Source organism: Eublepharis macularius, chromosome 9, assembly GCF_028583425.1.
Source record: "Eublepharis macularius isolate TG4126 chromosome 9, MPM_Emac_v1.0, whole genome shotgun sequence".
Classification (NCBI taxonomy): domain Eukaryota; kingdom Metazoa; phylum Chordata; class Lepidosauria; order Squamata; family Eublepharidae; genus Eublepharis; species Eublepharis macularius.
This window is the reverse complement of record NC_072798.1, coordinates 81233277-81260606: the sequence shown is the minus strand read 5'-3', so window position 1 is coordinate 81260606 and position 27330 is coordinate 81233277. Positions and strand designations below refer to the sequence as shown.

The window sequence follows — 27330 nt, the reverse complement described above, 5'->3', positions numbered from 1 at the left end:
TCCAGGAATAGACATTTTTGCTTGATGCACCTGGACATATGTGGCAGGTCTGGGAGAATCAGCTAATTAACAACACAGGCTTAAACAGGCACCTCATCTGGCAGTGTAGTTAGTCGCCTGATGGTGCTCAGCGGGACTTGGTGGTGCTTTTTATTTTTCTATCCTAATGGTCTGCTGCCCACCTAATTTTGCCTTATTGTCAACCACTACTTACCACAGCTTGAGGCCCTCCCAGGAGGCTAAATTATTATCAAAGGATTAGGGAGATGTAGCCTTGCAGCTCTGACATTTCTGATTACTTGTCTATGCCAGAACACTAATTAGCTGTGACTAATTAAGAAAAATGTTCCTGCCATAGAAAGCCATTTAAAAGAACTGAGGAGGAGGGAAAAAACAATTCAAAAGCTGAGCAGTGCTCGGATTTGCTGATACTCTTTACTTTTCTACTGAGCTTTAACTCACCTTTAATTATGCCTAATTTTTTTTAAAGCATGGGCAACACACACCCCTCCCTTCATAGTGTAAGAATCGATCGGAGCCCCCCCCTTCAACAAGGTGGGGGGGGAATAATTGCCTCCTTTAACATGCTCTTTGTAGCATCAGGTTTCCCCTATGGAGCATGAAAGAGGTAGATCTTTTCAAACATGTTAACAGATGGTTGTGCAAGAGTGCACCTTGCACACATGCGTTCATGTGTCTGCACACACAAAGTGCAATCTACCAAACACTGATATGGAGCAACCTTTTGTCATGTTAGGAAGGCCTGCATAGATTACATACAAACCTAACTAATACAAATGAAGATTGTGCAACCGCAGTGCTTGCTAAATTGCCTTCCAAGTCATTAATCTTTGAAATAAACTTAAAATCCATTGTGATGCTTAAATGTTGTTGTTATTAAACGGAAGTAATTCGTTTAAATACACACATTAAAAATATAAATATATATTTATCTTTTAAGATATATATTTATTAGATATAGATATCTATATTATATAGATATATATTAGATATAGATAAAAATGATATCCTAAAATTTTCTTGGTGCATATCAAACAAATACTATTCTGGGAATTTATTCTTTGTCTGCTTTTTCTTAGAATCTAAAATCTTGAAAAATAAAATCAGTCTCTTCCACTGTTGTTCATGGCCTGGTAAGTTCACTCTGCAGAAGCAGTTCCTTTGAAAAAGGCTTGTGATATTTCAGCATAAGTCTCCCCAAAGCTTAGACGTCTTTTTATTTCACTTTGTTGTATATTGGACAGCTTCTCAATCTTATATACCCACAGTCTAGCAGCGTTGTTTACTGCGTTCATAATGCATCAAGTTCAGTTTTGCTTGATATTTCAGGCCCATCATGTCTCAACTTTCAGGACCAATTCCCTTTTATATATAACAAATAGCTTGGAGGTTTTAGTATTATTTCGTTTTCTGCTGCCTAGCTGTACAGTTTTTAATTTTGTTCCCCTGAATAGGTTATACATTTAACTAAACAAATAACATTGGGGTTCCACCTGCAGGAGCCAGACCAACAGACACGGCTGCTAGTCTAGATAGGGGCCCTAGGTTTTCCTTGGCCGCTCTTGTACCATGAGGGTGACACAGCTGTCAAGCCGAGAACACATGAGAATAATTTTCCCTGAGACAAGCATCCATCCCACATGAGCCATAATTCAATCAGCAGGTTACACCTTTAGAATTAATCTTGCCACTTCCTCTTCACAAGCCTAATCATGTCATTTGCTTGACATCTCCAGGCTTCCCCAGTTCTGAGGAATAAGAAGCCTCCAAAAAGCAGAAAAGTATATGAATTGCATCCGATTAAAGAATCACATTTTTTTTCTGGGCAAAGTTTAGTCCAGTAAAGTGACCCTTTCCCCCAGTCTTTTGCATTTTATAGACAGACTTTAAAATACAAATATGAATGCAGCACCCACAGCGATAACCCAGAATAGCATTTCTAACATATCCAAGCAGTGTGATAGCTGTAGCCATTTGCAATTTTTATATTTGTGTTGAAATTGATTGGGGGGGGGGGTGATTCAGGTTTTAAGACTTTGTGCTTTTTTTTTTACTTTGCAAAGTCAACTTTTTGAGACTGCAAGTGGCAAAAGAAATTAAAATGTATTCCACAATATGATTTCAAAATTCACGAGTTTTTTTTTTACAGTGTCAGAAAAATCAACAGCTGCATCTGTCCCAATAGGATCTTTACCTTTTGGATTATACCAACATAATTTTTAGACATAACCCTTTTTTATGAACATATTTTGAAAGAAAACCCAAATTTATATAACATTTGTTTTAATTGCTCCATTTTAAAAAAATATTTTTTTATTTTCAAGGACTGAAAAAGATAGCTCTTAGTTTTGGAATTTAAACATTAACGCACAAGCTTGTCGCATGCCAGCCGGGCTAAGCATGAAGAAGGATGTTTCATAACAATTATATATACCTTTTATCTAGGTGGCTTTCAGAATGAGATAGCACCTTACTGAGATCAATGGGATACATCCAGCTGTAATAGCTCTGAAGCTGTAGGTGAATCTGTTGGTGAGTGTTAACTGTGCCTGCAGCCTTGTCATTCTGTGCAGTGAGGAAAAATCAATAGGATCTCTACCATTTGGATTGTCTTAGGTCATATTCCTTCCACCATGAAGTGCCAAGCGCAGGCGCCATTGAGGGATTATTGATTTTTTTCCTTACTGTAAATATACACACTCTTAATCAGCAGGAGAAGCTCACAGTTTTTTAAAGCCAAGTCTATACTTATTGTTCCTATATCGCTACACTCTGTATGTGTGCTTGTACAGGTTGAGCTTGCTTTATTAGAAGTCTGCCGAATATTCATGGCAGCATAAATCTCGGAAGGGATGAAAACGTAGCCCACCTTCCAGAGACTCGTTTTCTTTTATGGTAATCCATAAAAAATGGTGAATTTTAAAATGCTCTTGACTGAAAAATTGTTGTAAAATGCCTAGGGAAAAATATGACAACTATAGTTAATAAGCATTAAAGGAAACAGTAATGAAGTGGTTTTCCCAGTATTGTGATGGCCAGTTTGAGCATCTCCACTCTGTCCAATCTTCTTTTTCATCAGAACCATAATGTTGCACATTTTTTAGCATAACTAGCAACCTCTATAGTGTTCCTTAGTTGAACTTATCATTTTACCTATGCTGTGTTTCCCACCTGCATGTCGTACTGTATGAGAACAAAAGATGGACTTCAAGGGGGAAATGACAAGGACTGAATTGTGTGGCCAGGGAGGGACGGGGCACATATAGCCTTCAGGTTGCATGTATTCCCAGTAGCAGACCCTAAAGTTGAGCAGTAGGAATGCAACAGGAACCCTCCAAGATACACACTTACAGATATTAAAATAATTTAACTCAATCCAGTGCTCTTTTTTAATTTGGATTATGTGGATATATTTAATGTGGCAACTGAATAGCTGGACAGCAACTTCCTGGGACTTAGTTGGGACAGCAGGCCAGGCAACATCTTCACTCGGTGCTCGTAGTGCAACACAGTGAATTCTGCTGGTAGAGGAAAAGGGAATCAGAGACGTGTGACTCGGATCCATCACTACTGATTAGATAGCAAAAGCATTTATTAGGATTCTGGCACAACAGCTTCTGATGAGCTGAGTTACTATGAACAAGCAGCAGCAGAAACTCTTGAGCAGCACTTCGTCCCAGATTTTACCAATCTCTTTTCACAAGACCATTGCTAACTCTGAAGAACTGGGAACTTGCCCTATGCATTGAGCTGAGTTAACTAAACAAACCAATATACCAGTAAAAGCACACATAAACCAACTCAAGCCAAAGCAAAACCTGCAATCAGATCTTAATAGACAGGCTGGAATGGCCAAAACTAAACCATCATTTAGTAAACTTTTATATTTGCAATGCCCAATTATTTATAATAGGATGTAGAGTCCTACAAACTTTCATTACTTTTACTAAATTTCTGAAATCGAAAGAGAAACTATAACGGGCTTAAGTGAGTTTTTCCAACTTCCTTGGTTTCTAAATTCATATACCAGTATTTTTCCAAGGACCAACTTATCTTTCACATTTGTCAGTTTCTGAATAGGAATATTACACAGTGAACACAGTATTTCACCAACTAAAGGTAAAAATACTGTGCTAATTACAGTGATTTATGCTTCTGACACATGCAAATTACAAGTGGCTTTCCAGCTCATGGCATTTTTTTAGCCTCTGCTACTGAAAAAGCTTCCCACTTCCACTTTTGGAGTTACGTAGTACTGAGAAAGACAAGCTCTAGTACACGAAAGAGGAGGTTGGAAATTTTGACAGAGGGGATTTGGACTTCCATTCCAGTGTTATTTCTTTGGGTCCACTAACAGAAGGAAGTGCTTATCTAAGTGGGAAAATGTTATGCTTCTCCATCACTTTTCTCTGATGGAGAAAACTACTGTAGTATAGTAGCATGGTAGTTAGGGTAATGGATTAGCCTTTAGGCATACTAGCTTGATTCCCCACTCTGCCATGGAAGCTTCCTTGGGCCAGTCACATACTCTCAACCTTACCTACCTCACAGGGTTGTTGTGAGGGGGGAAATGGAGGAAAGGAGAATGAGGTAAGCTGCTTTGGGTCCCCATTGGGGTGGAATATAAATGAAGTAAAAAAAATTTTAAAAAATCACTTCAGAAGACAATGGCCAATGATCCAGGGTTGGTGACACATGTGGGTGAAACTCTTGTTTCCATGTGGGAGCAAGCTTGTGTGGTGTCGATGAGGCTCTGGTATAGCGCATCAGCATTAGAGCTTCCCCATAGCATGTTTCCCTGCCCCAGTCTTACAATGGCATCCAAACTTTCCCACATACACAGGAGCCATCTTGGTTTTACTGCAATCTTTCCCAAAAGTTCACAGCTGAATAGATTTGACAAAGATCAGAGAAAAGCCAGGGAAACACCAAGAGGCACGCAACTGCACCCCAATGCTACGGGGAAACAAGAAAAAAATGCTTCCTAAGACCCAAGGTAGAGAACCAGAGTGGGAATGGTGTCTGTCTCCATTGGGATCTGCTGCAAAGAAGGCCTTGTATGCACTAGCAAAAAGTCAGTGAGCTTCCAGGGTGGCCTCAGTCTGCCATGTCCCATAATACTTCCTAGACTTTCTCAATGGATTAAAAAGATTTGTTTCAAGAACAGTTGCCTTTTTCCCCCCCAACAGCTCCACTGTAGAAGAAATCCTAGACGAAATCTAGCCCATCAGCAACATCTTTAATGCAGTTTGTCCCCGGTGCGGGGGCCAGGGGAGTATACATGGCAGTGTATAGCAGTGTAAGATGCTATTGCAAGATATTGGAGACTTCTTTCCTCACTAGAGGCTTCTTGGTTCTCCAACCATGATGGAAGTGACCACATGTGCTGGACTAGAACCAATTGGCATTTTTATATAGAGGTATTTAATTGCGCTGAAGTAAGCTATGCTTGCTTACTCCGAAACCTTCGTTTAGTAGAGGGCTTGTGTGTTTTAGAAAAAAAGAGTTCAGCTGCTGCTAGAAAGGCTCAGTTCTCAAAGGGATATGATTCCAGCCCTTTTGTTTATGAAAAGAGAAAATTCTTGATTAGGTTGTCTTCCAGTGCATTTCCGAGCCTAGCCTTCCACCTCTTCCTGAGCCTTGTTGGTGGAAAATCTCATGTAACATTAAATAGGTGTTTGTCACCTTTGTGGGGTTTGCTCAAGAGATCTCAAGCATTAGTAGCACACTGAAGTTCAGGCATAAGGATGGGCAAAAAGGGAATTCTGTGTGCCCCATCTAGGAGCCCCTTACTTCAACAAGCATCGATATTAGCACATAATATTTAAAGTAAAAAAAAATAACACTGCAGATGTCCAGGTCTGGATGACAGCTCTGTGTGTATATATGTGTATAATTTTTTGCAATGTTTCAGCTCCATTCTGAAGTTGCCATATGTGTGGGAAGACACATGGGATAAGTAGGTCATAAAAGATGCCATTGGAAAATGAATAAATATAATTAAACAGATTATTTTGGTTTTGCTTAAATTCTCCATTTCAGTAGACTCATTAAACAGAGAATGTACATGGATCCCATTGCAAAATTAAACATTATTATGAAGACACAGCATTCTCATAAACCATGTGCTGTCTTACAACGGAAGCTCGGTTTCTGAAACATTAAGGTTAGGGCGATTGGATAAATCTGAGTAAATAGAAGGTCATTTTAAATGCTTTAAATGCTTTCCCTCTTGCTCCACTGAAACATTTCAGGGGATGTCTTTTTTTTGTACAAGATATTCTAAAAGTGGTTTGTGCATCCCTAGTGAAAATGCTCTTAATGGGGCTGTGTGAAAAGGCAGCCTTACAATTCATGGCAGCTTTAGATCCTATTTGAGGAGTTCACACTGTCCGTCCATGTGCCCCTTCCTCTTGTATTCAGTCCTTATGAATAAGTTATTCCAAAAGGGGCCAAAAGAATCCACTGTACTCTTGTCCTATGAATGAGTCTCCTGGAGCTCCAGATCATCCTGGGGTGCATGAAACGATTATTACAGCTGAGATCCAGAGGGTCCTTTGCTCTTGGAAGAGCTCCAGTATCAGAAGCCAGCTCTGCTGCTCACAGATCAGAAACTCTTTGATGCAGGAGTTCCATACGCACACTGGAGCTCCTACTGAGCTTTGCATTGGACTTGAATGTTTTTTAATCAAAAGTACACAAACTTAATCATAGCCTGTAAGGGGATGTGTTTTCATCCTAAAGGAAAGGGGGAGGGTTGAATGGCTTTGAGTGGGTTTCAGAACCTGAAACATTCCATGCGACTGCCCTGAAAACAGCTCTCGGCACTGGCTGACTTCAAGGCAGTTTCTTATCCACAAACCAGTAGCTACTGGGGGATTAAAGCTGCTCCCAGGAATTCTTCTGCCTCTGAAGCTATGGAGTATTGTTATTGCCACGAAATGTTCCAAGATCTTTGGAAAATGCTCCTATGCACCAAGTTTTTCATTCCTCCCAATCCGTTGTCGCTTTCCTTGATTACTGGGACCATCTGTCCTGTGAAATCTAGCTAGAGTATAATCCACATGAAAAGCAAGGTCAGCTTGCAGTGACACAACAAGAAGGACAGTTCTGTAGCCTATAAAACTACTGTAAGAAATCCTTCTCAACCCCCCACCCCGTTCTTCAGAAAATGCCACTATGTTAAAGTTAATTAAATTAAAGCAAATGTGGGATAATTGCATACAATTCTGGCATAGGTGTGGTGTTTTACAAATGTGATTTAGCTTTACCACCATCCCCAACCAAAAGCAAAAAAGCAGTATTATTTTTTGGATATTAATGTTGAGTGTCTTAAGTAGAGACCATGCAATCATAAATCTAGGATAATTAGGGGGTGATGCACATCATAATAAATTATCGTCAGCTAATAGAAGGGTTCAGTTGTAAAGTCAGTCTTCGGATACGGGGCAGGGGCACTAAGGATTTTAACAGGCTATTAATTGTGAACTATTCATGAAAGAAAGCACCCTGATCTATATATGGTTGTTCAGCCCTGCTACCTAGAGTTGCACATTTTTAAAGAACTGTTCAATCACAGTACAAAAGCAGTTCAGGTTTCTAATGTTTTCACTGAAGCATAACAAGTCTATTTTATCCTCAAGTAGCAAAATATTCTGAATGACCTTTAACTATATCGGATTTTCTTCTTAAAAATCAGAATTTTTTGAAAAGTGCTTTTTGTGCTGTTAATAGGTATGAAAATCTGATTTTGTAAAGGTGGTTCAAGGTAAGAGACAGAAAATAAGTGAGAGGTATTTAAATTGCGTGTATTGATAATGAAGTATGTATTGGCAGAGCTGGGTGTCTATATAATTTGTCACTTGTTCTCTCATTCACCATTCTTCTCCTGAGCCATTCACTGAATATATATTTGTCATTCTGGTGTGAGGTCTATTGCTATAAAAAGTTGTTTTGGAAATTAGGATCAGATAAAAATAATATTGATGTTGAGCACGGGCATCCTTATTGCCATTACTTTTCAAAATGCTCTCATATAAAGTATTCACAATGATGGAAAAAATGCAGATAAAATTATAGGACTTTTTTTCAAATGGCAAACTGGGCATTCTTAGCTTTCTGTGCTAAACAGGCAAAGCTACTTTGAAAAACATCCATATTTTATTTTCCTGTCTCACCTGTATTTAAATCACTTCTGTTATCCACACAGCACTATTCACATTCTTCTCAGAATCTCTGGGCACATTGTTAATTCTCTTGGGCTCAGTACGGTGAGTATTCATTCATGTGTCTTTCAAGCACTTAAAACACGTTTCCGAATCTATACTAGAGAGACTTTCGCTTTTACCAGCCTTTTCAGCGGCAATCTCAGGGTTTTTTTGCTGCTGCTTAGCAGTGTCAAAAGTAATGGAGGACGACCGGCCGGCATCATTACAGCCCCAGCCCCTAATCATGGAATAATCTTTAAAAGCAACGCGCAATTCCCAAAGCACGGCTGCGGCTGTACAGCTCTCCCCCACTCCAGTTCATTTGGACACTTGCAGGATTGTGTTTTGAAGTATGCGTAAATGCAGCTGTGTTCCTTCAAATGCACGGCTACCCTTTTTTCCCCCCATCAGTAGCTGCATTCTGTCAGTGACCAGTTGCCCAAAGAGCTAATCTTAAAGGGGGAAACCCTATGTGGTCTTCTGGTTCAAATGTAGGACTATCAGAACTCAAAGGTCTAAGGCATTGTCTATTAGTACATATTGAGGCTTCGTTCCAGGTAGCTAACAGCGGCGCCTTTTAAAAAACAAAACCATCATCTCCCTTCCCCCACCCCAAAAACCTGAAGTGCATGATTTCAAGAACCAAGTGTTGGATTTCTTTTTCGCCCCACTCAAAATGTTATAGATTAAAGATTGGAAAGGGCAGCAAGGCTTGTGAATATTGAATATATTTGTTTTCTATTTCCAATAGTCAATGGAATAATGAAATTCCTTAACTACTTCTCTTTAACTTTGCCTGAAGAAAGCGCGGTATGTTGCTAAATCTCTTTTCACCGGCACTGCCGAGAAACAACTTTAATCCTTGTTAGAAAATTGCCGAGTCTGCGGCTGACAAAGAGCTCATGCTTGTTCTATTGTTAGCACTCCCGGGCCCTGAGAGTGGAGCCCTTTACAGCTGCATGGATCCAGCCTGGCTCAGCTGTACTATTTAGGAGAGGAGGGTTTGTCAATTTCTATTGACAATGGAGAGAGTTTTTCAGTGCCTTGTAGCAGTGCTGAACACAGTTGGGGATCAATGCCAGCTATTCAAGCTGCACCCTCTTTCATTGCTTTGGTTTGTTAATTCAAGACTAAAGGTCCGCTGAGGGGGTTTAGGGGTGTTTAAGAAAGCTGATGAACTGAAAGCGTTTATGGCCCTGGTGTGGCAATTTCCATAGTCGGTGGCAACTATTGGCACGGAGGGAGCTGTGTCCTTGTTGACCCTCTTGTTATTAAAAATGCACAAGTGCAGCGCTTCTCAATATTTCAACACTCTTTCATTGTCGATACCACCTTCTGAGCCCTTCAGCTTGTTACTTGCTCTAAAGATCTTCTTAGATTGGGTTTGAAAACTTCACCTTAAACACTAGATTAGACTGATGTTCTGTTTTCCGTGCTCCTGTTGATTTGTTGAACCTTCCCAGGGCTGGAAAGCAAGTAGCAGCTTGATGGGGAGACAGGCTGCTAATATGATTTACCAGTCTACAGTCATGCACAATAAGTGTGAATAAATACAGGGGTCTTGCAGAGTCAACCCTAGCCTTTCCTTTTTTCCCGTACTTCAAAAGAGATATTTCAGGGGAAAATGAAGTGAGTAATACATGCCCTTACAGGAGCCTGGTGAACTATGAATGAGGGGGGAGGAGGGGGGAGGGGAGGGGAGGGAGAGAACAAATTTTCTTTTTAAATGGTTGGCTGCTGTCATGCACTGGTGTGAAAAATATATATATAATATACGCTTTTTCTTTTATTCCTGTGCAGACCACAGCAAGAAAAGAAAAGCTAAGGGATTGACTTTTTTCATCTCTCCCCCCCTGCCCCAATCAAGTACAGAGGAATATGATTTTGTTTTAAGGGGAAAGTTTTAGAAAGTATTGAGTTTTTTAAAAAAATTGAGAACTTTGAAACCCAGCAGAGCTGCAATCTATTAATTCTCCATGATCTTTCTCTAAGTACTCAGAAGGGTCTAACTCTACTACGGACTGCACTGCTAACGTTCTTGGACCTTATTTGGGCTTATATTCATATTACTCACGATAACTATAGTTAACTATGTTTTTGTATTGTCCCTTAATGTTTGCAACGGTGTTAAACGTCTTCCTTCCTGCGAAAGGGTTAAGCTTCAACCAAACTATGGTTGTTGGGGGTTTTCCGGGCTGTCTTGCCGTGGTCTTGGCATTGTAGTTCCTGACGTTTCGCCAGCAGCTGTGGCTGGCATCTTCAGAGGTGCTACACCTCTGAAGATGCCAGCCACAGCTGCTGGCGAAACGTCAGGAACTACAATGCCAAGACCACGGCAAGACAGCCCGGAAAACCCCCAACAACCATCGTTCTCCGGCCGTGAAAGCCTTCGACAATACATTCAACCAAACTGCTTGCATTATCATGTAATATTAACAACATTAATAATAATTGACAGTAGTCCAATTCCAGTGGACCTTGTGTGGCTCCTTTGCAACCACCTTCAGAAGGAGTTGTGCTTACACAACAAGCATACACGTAGGATGTATTTTCCCAGGGATCTCACCATAATTTCCATGGCCTATCAGCCTGTAAATTACCTCTGTTGGACCATGAAAATTTATATTAGTTAAAAGAACAAATGATAGAAGTAGCCTGCCTTTTCTCCTTAGCATGTCAGGTTTGTTTTGGATGCATAAACACCTCCACTTTGAAATATCAATGTCACAGGGATTGTTGAGTTCGATTTATTTTTCAGAAAATTTTACGTGCCCACGGGGAGAAGGGAATCCAACCCCTTGGAAATACTTTTACCCAAACTTTGGTGATAATTTTGGCTTCAAAACAGAAATGCATTTTAAATGTATGTGCTTTATATACTATTTATTACTGCAGAAATAGAACTGGAACAGAAACGAGCTCTTAAAAGCTGAGCTAGTGATTTGCAGTGCTCAAGAGCTCCCCACCACAACCACCCTGTTATGTGTAAATATAGACGGTGTAAGAAGAGATTTAAATTTAAACTTCAAAACATAAACTGTGCAGTCTACCAGTTTATTCTGTCTAGAACTCCACGTTTTGCTTTATGTTTAGCATTCTTGGAAGTCTGGAAATCTGACTTCCGGCCCAGTCTGAGTTATACGCCTGGACACGCGGCATTTGTGCATTTGGAGGAGTGCCTTGGACCAGGGTTCTGTTCTCAATTAGCCTGTTACAGCCCCATTAATTTCCTTTCAGAGGACAACGAATTGCCGTACTTGTCACACTAAATGCAGTTTGCTCATTTGTGCCCGCAGCACCACTCCTGCACTCTACTAATTGTTAGATACTCAACCCTCTTTGCATAACTAATCGACGGCCCACACCATGGGATTTTTTCTTTCTTTCATGGAAGGACATTGAGCTTTCCATAGAAATTCAGTACTAGATCACAGTTGTGTAACTCTGAGGTTAATTCTTCTAAAGGCCCGGTTGATAAGAGAACAGATTGGGCCTATCATATTGCATGTAACAATGAATAGGTACAAAGGAACAAATGGCAGCTAAGAGAATGATTAGGTGAGTGAATTTATCAATGCAAGTGAATTCACTCCAATGCCATCTGTTAAGCGACATGACACTCCTTCCACTGTGGCTGACAGCAGTCATTTGAATGCCACCTGTTATCCCTGGATTAAGAATTAAAATTGTTTTGATAATTTTTATACCTTAAAAAATTAAAGTCTGTTACATGCTCCCCGTCCTTTAGCCAAGATTCAACTTCGAAAGTTGTATCAGAGAGAGAGAGAGAGAAAGAGACCTAATTTTCATTCTATTCTCATAAATGCAAAACATGTATGCCCTGTCTCATCAGCAGTGCGTTTGAAGTGGCAGGGGGTGCCTTTGCTTTAGGGATATCAGTCCCAGAGTATGAAAGACAAATGATGGATATGTAGAATATATTTTTTAATATCTCTGTTTAGAAATGTTGGCTCTCACACGTCCTTGAGGAGAATATTGATGCATGGACAAAGGCTGTAATAATACAATTTCTTGTATAGAAGCCCCCGAAATTAATATGACTGAGGACAAACTACACATGATGTGTTGATGTTCCTTGACTGGAACATCAGACATGGGCCGTTTCCACACTACTCACCTTCATCTGGAACGCTGCGGAACATTGCGAAAAAAATGCGGAAGATAATGTCTTCTCGCACGACAAGATGCTATCTTCCGCGTTTTTTCGCGACGTTCCGCAGCGTTCCGGATGAAGGTGAGTAGTGTGGAAACGGCCCTGGTGTTTAGCCTTAAAACAGACATGGGGCAGTGGCCAACGCAGACTGGAGCTGCAGCACTTGGGAATAGAAGGTTACCTGTTCATCATCATCATCTTCTGTGGAGTCCCACATGGGAACTGCAGATGTGCAGGCCAGCCACGAATGTTCCTACAGGTGCGAGGTGCTTGCCTAACCTTTTTGCACACTTTTCCCCCCGGCATGGCTGTAAAAGGTAAGGCTGCTGCGAAAGAACGATGTTTTCTCTCTGCTTCTCAATTCCAACCACTGAAGATGCGAGTTTGGGCCTTTGATTCGATGGCATCGGCCCTCTTCAAGAAGTGTTCACATTGTGGGACAAAGATAGCCCAATTGGATAGACATGACAAATGCCTTCTTTGTCTAGGTGAGGACCATGACACCTAGTGGTGTGCGGTCTGTAAACAATTTACACCCAAAGCACACCATGAAAGGGTGTCGCGACTTAAAATAGGTCTTTGGGAATCTACCCTAAAGGGCTCTACCAACTCCAATCTTAATGCTTCAGAAAACAAACTGCAGCACCCAGAACAGACCATCTCAGTCCCTCCAGCATATTCAGGGCCTATCACCACCCAGAAGGACCAGTCAGTTCCATACGCACCTTCGTCAGTTCCACCTCAATGCCAATCAGAGCCTCCTACAAAAAATGCTAAGCTCAAGTTAAAGCATGCTGATAAGACATGCTTTAAGAGTCACAAAAGAGGAAAAAAACTCTTCTTCAGCTCTGAACACTTCGGTTGCATTGAGTCTACCCAGGGTTCTGCAAACTCCATTTCCAGCTTCCAGAAGGTGTTCCACTTTGGTTCCATCCTTTTCAGAGGGTGAGATCCCTGAAGTCATATAACCATCTACAGCCATTTTGCCATTGCCGCTGTCATCAGTACGGCCTGGGGAAAGATCGAAGGGTTCCGCAGGCCCATCTGACAATCACTTGAAACTGGCTCTTCACCACAGACACCATCGGTTCCATTATTCTCTATATGGCTCCACATACCATTACTATGCTTACAGTTTTGAAGGTTCACTGGGCATGTACCCGTCCCCTCATTACTTCTTCCATGATGAAAGACCCTTTTGGAACCAAGAGGCAAAACTAAACCTTCATGGGTTCCATCTGCAATTCCATAAGACAACGCTGCTCCGGAACCAACACTGAACCACACTACTCAGTCTGATGATGACTCTGATGTCCGCTCGCATTTTGTATCAGAATCATCTCCACCAGAATTCCTTACTGAAGGTTCTGCTGTGTCCTCAAGTGAGGATCTCCACTTGTACACAAGCAATTTGTCTGGATGCCGAGATCTCTGGACACTGAGGTGACCTGCTCTCTGACCTCTTCAGATCTGGTCTTCAAAGTCCTGCATTCAGAAGCAGCTGGATCAGTGGTTTTTCCGATAATGCAAGGCATGCTTGACGTGACCGAAGATATGTGGTCCAAGCTGGCCTCAACTCAACTGGATAATATGTACAAAACCAAACAAGACAGATCAGATTTCCTGTTTACTTACCCTCTGGCTAATTCTATTGTTACTGAGACCCTCTGAGGGCCTCCAAAAAAGCACTGGCCATTCAGCTCTGATTGAAAAGGAGGGCAGGAAACTAAACATACTGGGTAGAAAGGTTTATGCTTCCGCAGCCTTAACCTTTAGAATCGGTAATTATGAGGCTCTTATGGCCCACTACCAGTTTTTTTAATGGGAAAGACAGGCCCATACTTGAGCCTAATCCCTGATAAGCAAAGGCTTGTTCTGGAACCACCTAGGTAAAGGGAGCATGATCCTCTCAAGAAGTGTCTACGCACATCAACCTCCTTAAGTTCAGAGCAATAAGGTATGCTCTGAAGGCTCTGGTTTGCCTAGTGGAAGGCAAGAATGTTCAGAACTAACAGGGGGGCACAGCTTCCCTGGCTCTCTCCCAGAAATCCTCACTGATATGGGAGTGGGCTATCCAGTATCAAGTCACTCGCTTTGCCGTACACATTACAGGCAACATTCTGGCAGATGCACTAAGTCGGTCCAAATCCCAGAACTATGAATGGTCCATCTGCATTGTCTTCTTCCACCATATTTTTGCAATGCGGGGGTATCCTACCATAGTTCTGTTTGCCACAGACCTCAACAGGAGATGTGCTCAGTATTGTTCATGGGCAGGAAAGGAGAAGGCCTCTCTTGGGGACGTTTTTCAGATCCCTTGGTTGGGCACCCTCCTGTATGCATTCCCCCCCCCTCTTCCTCTTATGACATTGGCACTCAGCAAGATGATGAGGGAAGGCTCCTCAGCGATCATTATAACCCCTTACTGGCCGAAGCAAGCCTGGTTTGCCAGCCACTCTATTCCAAATGGTGCAAGGCAGAATTTGCCATTTTCCCCTAACACCACACCTGCTACAGGGTGATCTTGTTCTCTATCACGACCTGTGCACTCTGAAACTGACAGCCTGGTGCATATGCCTCCTGGACTGAATTTCTCCTCCCCAGTCCAGAAGGTCCTGTTGAAAGCTAGGAAACCATCCACCAGGAAATCATACCTAGCCAAATGGAAAAGATTTTCTCTTTAGGCCGTAGGCAATGACTTGAACCTGGTCTCAGCCTCATTACCATCTATTTTGCACTATTGGGTCAAGGTTTGCACTAAAAGATCAAGGTTTGGCTAATTCCTCCATTAAAGTCCATCTAGCAGCCAATTTGGCCTACTGTGACGACATAAACAGGAAATCTCTTTGCCCAGCCACAATGCATCATTCCTCAGAGGTTTAGCAAACCTGTCTCCTCCAGCATCCATGTCGATTCTCCAGTGGAGTCTCTCCTTGGTTCTCGCTTCACTCATGCATAAACCTTCCGAGCCGCTTGCTACCTGCTCCCTTATGGCTCTAACAGCTAGAACAGCCTTTCTGGTGGCTACAACCTCAGCTGGGAGCGTGATGAATTGCAAGCCCTGAGATATGGCCCTCCATTCATTAAGACGTTCACAGGCAAGGTTGTCCTCTCTCCTGAGCCTCCCCTTTCTTCCAAAGGTCATTTCCACTTTACACTGAAATAGGACATTGTCTTATCAGAATTTCCCCCTACTCCTACAACTGACACAGAGACTTTTACATACCTTTGATGTTAAACATGCTTTGTGCTTCTACTTGGACAGGACAGCTCCTTTCCAAAAGGACCCTAATCTTTTTGTCTCATTTAGAGGGCCCAAAAACGGCCTGCAGGTCACTGCACAGACCATTTCATGTTGGATAGTTTGGCTGATTAAGGATTGTTATAATCGGTCTAAACAACCATGCCCATTGCACCTAAGAGCGCACTCTACATGGGGTCAACCCGCCTCATCACCCATCAACTTGGGCATCCCTCTAGTGGAATCAGCAGCCACCTGGTCTATGCCGTCCACATTCATCAAGCATTTATAACATTGACATAGACTCCAGAAAGGATGCAGCTGTGGGCAAGACCATCCCGAAGTGTCTTTTCCATCAAAGAGCTTCACTCCCACCTCCTGGGTAAGTTATCTTGCAAATCTCCCAGATGGGATTGCACAGAAGACACAGCAATGAAAACAGGGTTGCGCTTACCTGTAATTGTTGTTCATTGCGTGGTCTTCTGCGCAGGCACACATCCCTCCCTCCTTCCCCACTGTGTGCTCTTTTTTCTTACCTTCCTTCTACACTGGCAGAACTGAGGGAGGGAGCTGCTCACTCTGCCTTTCATAGCTGGACCTGAGGGAAAAGCACGTGAAAAGGCTAGGCGAGCATCTTGTGCCTCTAGGCGCTTGGGAGCTTCCGTGACTGGCCTTTGCGTGTGCAGATCCCACACAGGGCCACTCGATGAACAAGTTACAGATAAGTGCGACTCTGTTTTCCCCTTATGCCATTCCTTAGTCATAAATGACCCTCACCAAGCTGCTAGAAATTGACCTATGCAGAAAAGACCGACATGATATGAGTGCCTGTCCCCCCACCCCCGCTATTCAGATAAAAGAGTTTAGGAAGGACATTTTCAATCAGGGAATCATATTGGGGGCGGGGGGAGAGAAGTGTTAAACCCCTCCCCCCTTTCCCCAGTTCCACGTCTTCAGCGCTTAGTGGCTCCTTTTGAAGGGCCAAATAACACACCTGGAACTCAAGCATCCCATGTGGTTTAGCTGTAACAATATGCTCCTATCATTTGAATCCCACCTGCTGGGTGGGAATAGAATGGCTGTTACATTCTGTTGCCCCTGTGGAACTCAACAATTGTTTGGCATATCTTCAGGACGGGCCACACAATGGGAAGAGCAGTTGATTCTACACCTCAACAACTGCATAAGGGTGTCTGCCTACTGGAGTACTAGCAAAAGGCAGGGTGAGATGTCCCAACCACCCAACGTCTCCCAACTCTTTTCACTTCCTGGGTTCCTGCTGCCATAATAATGAACAAAACAGTGTTGCCCTGGGAGGGGGGGATTGATATCAAGCAGTGTTGCACTAATAACCCTCCAGAACAATTCTGTTTTACATAATTTGAGCAATGCTGCAAGTGTAGAAGTTTTCTTGACCTCCTCAGGCAGGCCATGCCACAGCAGAGAGTGCATGTGTACAGGCAGTTGTTGATCTTGGCTATTTGCAGGGTGGCGTCTTCAGAAGTGAAATGACATTAGCAAGAGTGATGAAAGGCTAGGCTTTGCCTTGTGGGGGAAACACATCTACAGTACTCAGGAGTGGGACTCCAAACTACCTCTCCACTTTGAATGGCTGTTTCTCACTAAGCTACTAGCCAGCTCGCAGTATTGCATAATATGAGCTTGCCGTTGAGATGTCTGATCCTCCTTTCCCTTGTGTCTCTCATTCCCTTCGCTTGCAAAACACTTGTTCCTGTTGCACAGTCACTAATGCAGACAGGCTTGGTGCCATTACATGCACATTCTGTGTACAATCTTTCCCAGGGCAGTTGGACTTGAATTTTTTTTCTGCAGGGGAGGGAGAGGGTAAGGGGACTAGAGATTTTTGATGCTCACCTTGACTTTGCTAGGCTGGCTGTTGTGTTTTGTAACAATATTCCATCCTTCCCTCTCAGACCCTATCTATTTTCCTGTCAACACAAAAGTGTTGTTTGAGGCTGCAGCTGGCTGTTTTTGGACTGCCAGGAGTATTGCATAGTTATGTGAGGGAATCCTCGGCTCCTGTGGCTGTAGGAATCGATTTCTTCATTCCTAACTGCTGGACCACTGAAGGCCTTTCACAGGGGGTGCACTGTAGGCCCAGCTTGGATCAGGACTACAGTGTGTGGAGACAGAGGAGTTAAGCAGTTTGCCTTGCTGGGGCAACAAGTGTAGCCATCAGTACATATTGGAGAAATCTACATATACTGATGCTACACTCCCTGGGTTCATTTCAGTTCAGGAAAAGGTCAGGTGGCGAGGGGAGACTTGGATACTTAAGCCTTGTGTCTCTGCATACTATGGTCCCTGTCCAGATTTTTTTAAAGATTCCAGTACTCATATATGTGGTTGCACTGATTTCCACTAATTCCCCCCTCAGGACAACGCCCCCGGTACTCAGTCCTGGTGTGTATCGCCACCCAAAAAGCCTTGGACCCATATAACCCTGAGCAGCACAGCATTCCCAGCACACATCTGAGCCTGAGAGTGTGACTACAAGTGACTTTCTTCACGTGGAGAACACTAGATTTTTCTTGCAAGGTTACCTGGGAAGTGAAGTCCAAGTGGTCCTTCTCCTATCTGTTAGAATTGCTGCCTGAAGAGCCACAAGAGGGCTTCATTTGGGGATGGGCAGCTGCTACTTTCTCCCAGGGCGTCCTGCAGACTGCCTGCTCCCGGGGAGCTGCTCTGGAGAAAGCAGCCACATCGGTGAACCTTCAGCCGCAGCGACAGTGGAAGGATCTTCTGCTGTCGCTGCGGCTGAAGCTTCACCGATGCGTCCGCTTCCAGAGCAAGCTTGAGGACTTGGCTACAGTTGTTCATTAATATGTTATAGGAATTACTTGTATAGCACTGAGCACTGTTGCACTTTGAATTAATATAAATACCAAAAAATTTATTCGCTGAAGGCTGCAGAATCTATTGGGCTCCAGCACACATGTTGTCTTCTGGATTTGGAGGCCACCTTTGGGCCATTGTGCAATATACTTGTATATCAATTCTCATGGACTCATCTATCTTTGTGCTTGAGGACTTGGCTACAGTTGTTCATTAATATGTTATAGGAATTATTTGTATAGCACTGAGCACTGTTGCACTTTGAATTAATATAAATACCAAAAAATGTATTCAAAATCATTTATTGAAAATTGTGACCATGTAGTTCCTATACACTGGCGTTTTTGGTTGTATCTACTACCTTTAAGGATCACCTATTACCGTACGAACCTACCTGACCATTACAGTCATATTCAGGGGGCCTTGCTTCAGGCCTCCTCATCTGAGGCTAGACAGGGTGGCAACCTGAGAAAGGGCCATGACTGAGAAAAGTCATGGCAGCAAAATTATGGGATCCCCTTCTTAAGGAGATTTGTCTGTCCCCCTCAATCATTCTGCCAGCAGGTAAAGACTTCCTTGTTTCATCTGGCATGCCCTAACTGACCTTGTATGTTTGTAATTGCTGGTTTTATATACAACAATACAATATATGTCTTAGTTTTAAAAGATGATTTTTCTGTTCTTTTTAATTGTGCACTGCCTTGAGAACCCTAACTGGGCAAAAAGGTGGCATAAAAATGTTTTAAATAAAATAAATAAAGCATTCCAAGCAAACCACAAAAACAGGGCCTTTTGTGTGCTGGTGCCCCCTGTATAACACTCCATCTCTGTATCCGTTCACCTGACACCTATTATTTTAAGTATTTGGTGCTGAATAAAGATAGTTTTATTTTCCCAAGCATTTTCTGATATTCAATGTTTCCGCTGGTTATGTTCCTTTTCACTACTCTTACCACATTTTTAAGTGTTTCTGTTTTCTGTAACTATCTTCTTTTTAACATTGCTTTTAGTTTGTTTATTAGTACTGAATTTAATTGCTAGACTTATTAGAAAAGTTGTAATGTGGTTAGGGTTTGATTTTATTATATTATTATGTTGTTCCCATTTCTGCGAACCACCATGAGAACACCAAGCGGGCTATGGTTTATTGCTTGTTTGCATGATCTGGCTATGTTCTGAACACCATTCATAGAGTCGCCTTGACTCCTTGGGTCTTTCTTTTGGTCTTATTTCTATATTTCTTCCTATTGTAGAGGGAGAGGAAATTACATTAGGCAGAGAGCCTTCCTGCAGAGACTCCCCTGGGCTGAGGCGTGAATTCTCTCTGAGTGTAATCTCACTCTTAAAATGAAACAACCACTCCTCCTCCTTTTCATAGTTAGACTACAGGACCCTTGTTTGCTAATTAAAGAAACAGAAGTGACAGGGAGGGATATCCCCCGCCCCCAGTTTTGACTCGGAGCACGATAAAGGCCAGTGGCAGACAGGTTATTCATTTTTAGCCATCTTAATGTTTTAGATTGTGCAAGCAAACAGAAAATGCCTTGTCCAAGTCTGAAATGCCTGCATTTTCTCCTAGGTCTTTATCTGTGCCCTGTGCCTTTCACATAATGAAGGAACAGCAGACACATAACAATGCTCCCTGTTAACAGCAAGGGCTCTTAGCTTCCAAAGCTCCACCTCCAGCCCCTCCAAGCCAGTTCAGGAGAGGTAGGGGGTCATTTAAGCTTTGAAAGTGCCTTCTCTCCCCCTGTTGGGCTGCTGCCTCCCATCTGCTTTTCTTTAGATGGGCACTAGCTCTCCCCCTGCACCCCCCCCCCCAGTCCAGTTCAGAAATGAATCTGGCTATACCTCCTTTCTCACATGCACCTAGGACTGCCACAAGTGGCAGTGTTCTCTGGGCCAGGCAAATCCAGCAGCTGAGATTTTAAAATATTTTACACAGGCAAGAGTATGAATCTCAGAAAAAGCTTCCACAGCAATCTCCATGAGGAAGGAATAATTCCCTCCATCCCACTTCTAGCAGAGGGACGGTCCGTCTGTCTGTCGTCCCACCCCCACCACCCATTTCATGACATGCTTAGGTGTGAACAGTAAAGACTGCAGGCATTGTGGCTCATCATCAGATGTTCTCTTCTTATGTTAGAATTCATTTCCCTTTTTGCTAAGTGAAACTCACAGCGCCACACAGAGTTCCCCTCCCTTTCTCTGTAAATAATCTTCCCCCTACTGTTTCAGCAATCAGTTATTTCAAGTAAGTGTGTATTTAATACCTTTTTTTTTTTGCCTGCAGATAGCAAAGTGCAAAACACTCTTTTGCGTGAATATGGCACAGCTCAAAGACCGAGCAGTTATTGCTAATGCTAATTCATGTGAAGACCAGTCCAGGTCAAGTTAGCCGATTTCCTAGCAACAACACATGCAATTTTACTAACAGGAATTATAGCATTATTGACTTGAAGTGCTGATTTTCCGTCATTTCAAAGTGTGCCATTCCCTCTCATTACCAATCTGCTAAATGAATAACGCTGGACCTTTTCTTCCCCCCGCACCTCCCTTCCTTTTTCAGCAATGGTACAGCAGCTCCATGAAAGTCATGTGCGTGTGGCTGGCTGATAGGTTAGATCTCCAACTTCATATTTACCAGCTGAAGACACTCATCAAGATAGTGAAGGTAAATTACATTACATTTGGATTGTGCAGCAACATTACAAGCAAACGTCAACAACAAAATTACTCACAGACTGGCCGTTGTGTTGCTGTCTAATGTTCAGGTCTTCTTGTGATGAAAAACTGTTGCTACAGACAAGGCAGGGAGCACAGACAACAATATTTTTCAATAGCAACAGGAAAGGAATAGACTTTTTGGGTCGCTGCCCTTGACTTAGGTGGATATAATGCCTAACCATGGTTAGTGCTATGAATAGTTTGTCACCTTTATACTAGTTAAGTTCAAAGATGCATAGTGTAATTTTGGCTTAGTTTGTCAAGCTATGCCTTCCCATAGGGAATGTATACAGAGTAAGATGTGAAAACCAGAGATACCTTCAAACATTTCTTAATCATGATTTGATCACTGCACACATTTATACTTAGCATGTCAAATGAAACCAGAGTTGCCAAGAGCCACCATGGGTCCCCTGACAAAAATACCTTCTGCCCCCCTCCTCATACCACCCAAACCTGACACAAATACCTTATTTTAAAAAACATGTCTGGCCTAACTCAAAGGGGAACCAGGGCCCCCAGGACCTCATCTGTCCCCCTACAGCCCTACTCCCCAGTTTTTTTGTTTACTGGTTATGATTTCACATCCTGGTTTGCGGCCATGATTTAATGAGGAAAGCAAACTCTGGCTGACCGTTATGTCTGCACAAGAGCTCAGAAATTAATACCGTTTTAGTAGCATGAAGCAGATTGTGAAGCTGGCTAGTCAACTATTGACTCGCTGCTCCAGTTTCCAGTCAAATGTGTTTGTTTTGTTTCCCCTTGGGACTGTTAGATTCCTCAGTCTTAGCAGTCCTCTTTCCTTTTGATTTTGCACATAAACAAAAATAGTCTTAACACCATGTTCTAATAGCAATGATCAGTAGTTAAACACTGATTCCTGCCCCCCAAGGATTCAATGCACCTCATGCACATTATTTCAGTAATCCATGCAATAACCGCTGTAAGATAAACCAGTATTATTAACCCCTTGTTACAAGGGGGCGGCTGTCCTGTAAATCCATGTCTCAAGCAGGATTACATCCTATGAGGTTGATCTCAGTGATTAACAAACCAGCCCAGCAAATTTGCCGAATCGTTCACACAAACACACACACACATTTATATCCCACCCCTCGGCCCAAAGCCTCTCTGGGCAGCTCACAACATGGTAAAATAGAGATACAATAAATGCTGATTGTCCACAAAGCCCAAAAGCAGAAATAACCCAAATCAGCACATTACTGAGAACCAATTAATGAACATATCATATGATAAGCATACAAATGAAGCGGTCAAATTAAACGTAAGCAGAGTAGAACAAAAGGAAAACAACCAAAGTAACATGAATTAACTAAACAAAGCAATATACCGGTAAAAGCATACATAAGCCAACTAAATAAACATCAAACCATTCATCAAAAAATCTGGGTGAACAAGAACATGTCAGAAATTCATCCATCCATTCTGGTACTAGGGCAGTAACTGGGAAGAGGCATTTTATAGTTGGGCTGTCATGACTGGAAAAAAGCCGTTTTTTAGTGGAAGCCAAAGCAAAACTTGCAATAAAATCTTAATAGATAGGAATAGCTGGAGCTAAACCATACATTATATTTGCAATGCTAAATTGTTTAGAATAAGGATAGAGAAAATAATGCCCTTAGCAATAACCAATAGGAGGAATAGAATAAATGTTTTCACAACTGAAATCAAAGTACAGCAGAAAATCTAGAGCACTATTCAAGCCAAATTGTACATGCTTGTAGCTTATGATAAACATGACCCTTGAGACCAATAAGCTGCAGTAGAGAAACCCAAAAGGCCATTAATGGGTGATTGGTGGTTTGAAGGCCTATCTGAATCACTTGAGCTATTTATTAGGTTCACTGCATAAATGAAGACTGACAGGAGTTGATTTTTGCTTTCAGCAAACCTGATCCCACTGCTCCAAGATTATTTGAATGTCCAAGAGCCATTGATAGTGCTTGTGCATATAGCCAGGGGAGTTAAATAGTTATCTTACAGAGATAAAAATGTTTGCGCCTAGGAAGAGGCTTAATTTTACGAGAAGAAAAATAGTCCAGAGAAATAGTTGGAGAAGATCTTAACTTAACCAGTTAGATTACAGTGATCAATTAAAGATTGAATATAATTTAAATCAAATGCTTTCTCCTCCAAAAGCATTTTAAGATGTATACCCCTGAAGACTCCACCACATGCACATGCCTTAATTCAGCACACCCTGGCTCAGCAGGCCTTAGGATGTTTGCAGTGGCACAGTGGGGCAAGCTGAGCCCATGCTAGAATACTCAGGATTATTTTGTAATGAAGGCTGATTCCGCACACGTTGGATAATGCACTTTCAATGCACTTTATCAATCGTTTGAGGTGGATTTTTTGTTCCGCACACAAAAAAATCTGTTCTAAATGATCTGTAAAGAGGATTGGAAGTGCATTATCCAATGTGTGCGGAATCAGCCGAAGTCAGACTGGTCAGGAAAAAGTCAGTTCAAAGAAAGAAGAAACAGCAGCCAGCCATGGACAAATAATTCATGTGAATCCTCCCAAACTCTTAACTTTAAAAACATATAAAGCGCTAAAAAGTCAAATACTTAAAGGTCTATTGTAGTATTCTCATGATTTCGAGCAAAAGAGAGCAGCCATGTGGCCTTCCAGAAGGGTCTCTCTCTCTCTTTTTTGTTTCCATGGTAAAGCAGGAATCTTAAGGTGAATATGAAGGTTCCCCAAGGCTGCCTGCCTAACACCTCTTCAAGAACATCTGTCTTTTACTGCATTGAGTAATTCCCTCCCCCCCCCACACACACACACCCTACTTTGAAGTTCAGGATTAATCAGATGACATGTTTCTCTGGACCAAGGTCACTAAATGAATCAGGGCCCAAGCATGAGGGGGGGGGGGGAATTTGGCAGCATAGAAAAGTAGCCCATTCTGAACTCCGGGGCTAGGGCAGTTGGTTACCTGAGAAAATTCTTGTAGCCACTCCAGGTAAATAGGAAAGTTGCAGGTACAGAGAGGGAAGAAAATACCTCCCTAAACCACTCAGATGATTTAAAGGGTTGCTTGGTGAGCTTAACAGCTGGTTTCTGATGCACAAGCTACTTAATGAGAGTTTCGTGCTTTTTAGTAGAATGTGAAAAAAATCAAATGAAAAAGTTTTCCATGTTTTTATGTAATACAGCTTTGCATCTGCATAACACATTCACGCCATGGAAGTTGTTACAAAAGGATTCCGGGATGCCCATCTTTGGCTTTTTGGCACCTTTATGCTTTAAATGGCCATTCCTCTCCAAAAGGCGGCCCCTGGACATTCTAGGGTTGGCAGCCATTTCTCAGACGTCGCACCATGTGATCTTGGTCCTTGGTCTCAGCCAACTACTTTGTACATGTATCACCAACAGCAAAAGTTCACTGGCTGAGCATATGCTTTATACATATAAAATCCCAGATTCAATTTTAACCATCTCCAGTTAAAAGTCTGCAAGTACAGGGGTGGCAAAGTCCCTAAAGAGTGTCTGCTTGTCAGGAGCAGATAGTTCTGGCCTGGTGGGACCAAAGGTCTAAGGAAGGAACTGCTTCTGTCTATCCCACCTCTCGTTTCCATTCCACTGCATTCCTTGCCTATGTACCAGTCAAACCCTCACTCCATCTGTCTCCAGTCAGGCTAAAGGTTTCTGAGGAGGGTGAGGACAGAGTGGTGGGGAAGAAGTCTTAATGCTACACTGAAAACATTCTCCGGTTGTTGCAGAAGACCTATCGAGACTTCAGGTTACAAGGTGTGCTGGAAGGAACCCTGAACAGCAAAACTTACGACACCGTCCACAGCCGTCTGACAGTAGAAGAGGCCACAGTCTCTGTGTCTGATGGGAGTGGACTTCAAGGCATCACTATGAAGGACAGTGATGAAGAAGAAGGCTGATTTGTGTGTGCCTCATTTAATTGTTTTGTAATTTGTTCCTGCATCTGCATTCATGGTTTTGCCTTAATGCCTCAAGTACAATGAAAATGTAGTTCATCCCATTCAAAGGAGTGAGAAAATGCTCTCTGAAAGGTGGGTTGGAATTCAGCGTGGGGAAAGAAGTTAGTGCCAAGGACTTTATGAAAACAATAGGGGGGAGGGGGTTTGCCTATTTTTCTATGTTGCTTTTGCTTTGCGCTGTGAGAATGCCGGTATGGAGCCCGTACTCAACTTGTGCTTCAGTTTCTTTTTGTTTGTGATGTTGCAGTCTCTTCTTGTAACTTTACCGAAGAGTGGGCATGCCTTGTGCAGAAAACAAAACTTTGTGCATCACACACAACCCTACAGGCAGTCATTCTGAGGAACTCTTCAGTGCAATTGTTCGAAACTTAAATTGTGCCCCTTGCCAGAATTACGGCCCCACCCATATTTTTTCATGGTTTGTTGCCATTTGCATTTCCTCCCATGTTCTTTATTAGGTGAAGTGCTTTAAAAAAAATTACTTTTGATTCCCAGTTCTTTGTTTTTGCTATATATAAAGGCAGGAGGACTTCAAGGACTACCAAATAAAAGAGACAAACAAAATTCCAAATTGTTCCTCTTCATCCTCCTTGCAAGTTTAAAGATCTCTCGTCTTGTTGGATGTCAGGATGCTTGTCTTTGGTATTTCTATGTCTCTGTGAAAACTTGCAGGCAATAAGACCCCCCCCCCCTCCACTTCTGTATCTAGCCCACATTTGTATAAAGATTCTAAAATTAAAAGATGTTTGCAATATTTCAAACCAGCTGACCTCGTGTACTTTTTTGGGTTAAAAATAATTTGTCCGGAAGCATCTGCAATTGATAAGTTGTTTTATATTAAGAACTATTTGGAATATCACATCTTGCAACTTTTTTCATTCAAAAAAACTTAAGATCTATTTAAATCAATGTAAAATAGAAAGCATTTGACAAATTGAATATATTGTATTCCCCATTCCTTTTTTTCCTTATTAAAAAACGTACTCTTCTTGTTTCATATTTTCACATAAAATGCATCCATTTCTGCTCATTGGGGAAAGCTTGAGTTGACTCCAAAGGGATCTAGAGGAATTTTGTGCAAAGGCAGGAGAGGCGGGTTACTTATGTTCCTATTGACCCTAAATGTCTGGCCTTAATTTAGCACTGAAGTGTTTTACTCCAATGAATTCCTTGAACAATTCAGAATCTCTGTAGCTTATGCAACGGTTCTTTGCAAAGACAGGTCAGGCAACTTCACAGCTGTTCTCCAAGCACAAAGACTTCAAGGATTGAAAAGTAGCTCGCTTTGAAGAGGTTTCTTTTTTTTAAGCATTCAAGTAAATTGTGCAGAATAAGGGCGGGCAGGCTACACTTTGGCAGGACTCCTTCTAGAAGTGGCAATTACTCCTCATTCCCCAAGAACTCAACTGGAGGGGGGTTTTTTTAGTGCGAGAAGAAGGGCAAATAAAATATTGTCATCTTGAAGATTGTCTTCACAAGCAAAGAAAGGAGGGTAGAAAATTTGTCCAGGTCCAGCTTTTGCCTGCTCCGGTCTCCCATCTGGAATTGCCAACACTGTTCTCAGATGATGTCAGGAAAAGCCAAAGGTTTTCTGCAACAGGGAGTGATCATGCCAAGTTCATTATTATTGCTCTGGTCTTCAGGGGCTCAACGCCAGCCTGTGCTCATTCCTTGGTTGTTGGACAGAGCTGCAGGTTAGACACATGCACACACATCTTGGCAAATACAAGTAATGTTGCTAAGAAGGTAGATACTACCTGCAGGGTGCGCATGGGTTGTTTTTTTTAACTTCTGTATATAAAGCAAAAATCTCCAAAGGCACATCTGTAATAAATTACTTGTTTCATAGTTCCACATTGAGTGGTAAATGTGCAAACTGCCTCAATTGCTCCTTAAAATAACAATGGAGGCAGTGTTTACCCAGTATGTTAAAAGTATGTTTGCACTCATAAAATAACTGTAAAGCCTACATGAGTTAGGATATATGTTTGATTTCTCAACACCTCTCTTGTTTTCTGGCTTGCATTAAAAAAAAAAATTCACTCAAAGAGCAGGAATTTCAAAGGCTTTTGTGAACTGATGTGGAATTGGCACCACGGGAGTATCGGAAGTGGCTTTTCAGCAGCC

At 42.1% G+C, this 27330-nt stretch overlaps 1 protein-coding gene across 1 annotated transcript in view; it reads left to right on the top strand.

Moving 5' to 3' along the window:
• The window catches only part of CADPS2 (calcium dependent secretion activator 2), a 474548-nt gene extending 448550 nt beyond the window's left edge, over positions 1-25998 (top strand). Inside the window, exons 28-29 of the mRNA XM_054988125.1 lie at positions 21069-21173; positions 24973-25998. Coding sequence (XP_054844100.1) covers positions 21069-21173; positions 24973-25143 — 276 coding nt within the window. The 3' untranslated portion in view covers positions 25144-25998. The remainder of the gene's footprint in view (positions 1-21068; positions 21174-24972) is intronic.
• The last annotated feature ends 1332 nt before the right edge of the window (positions 25999-27330 follow it).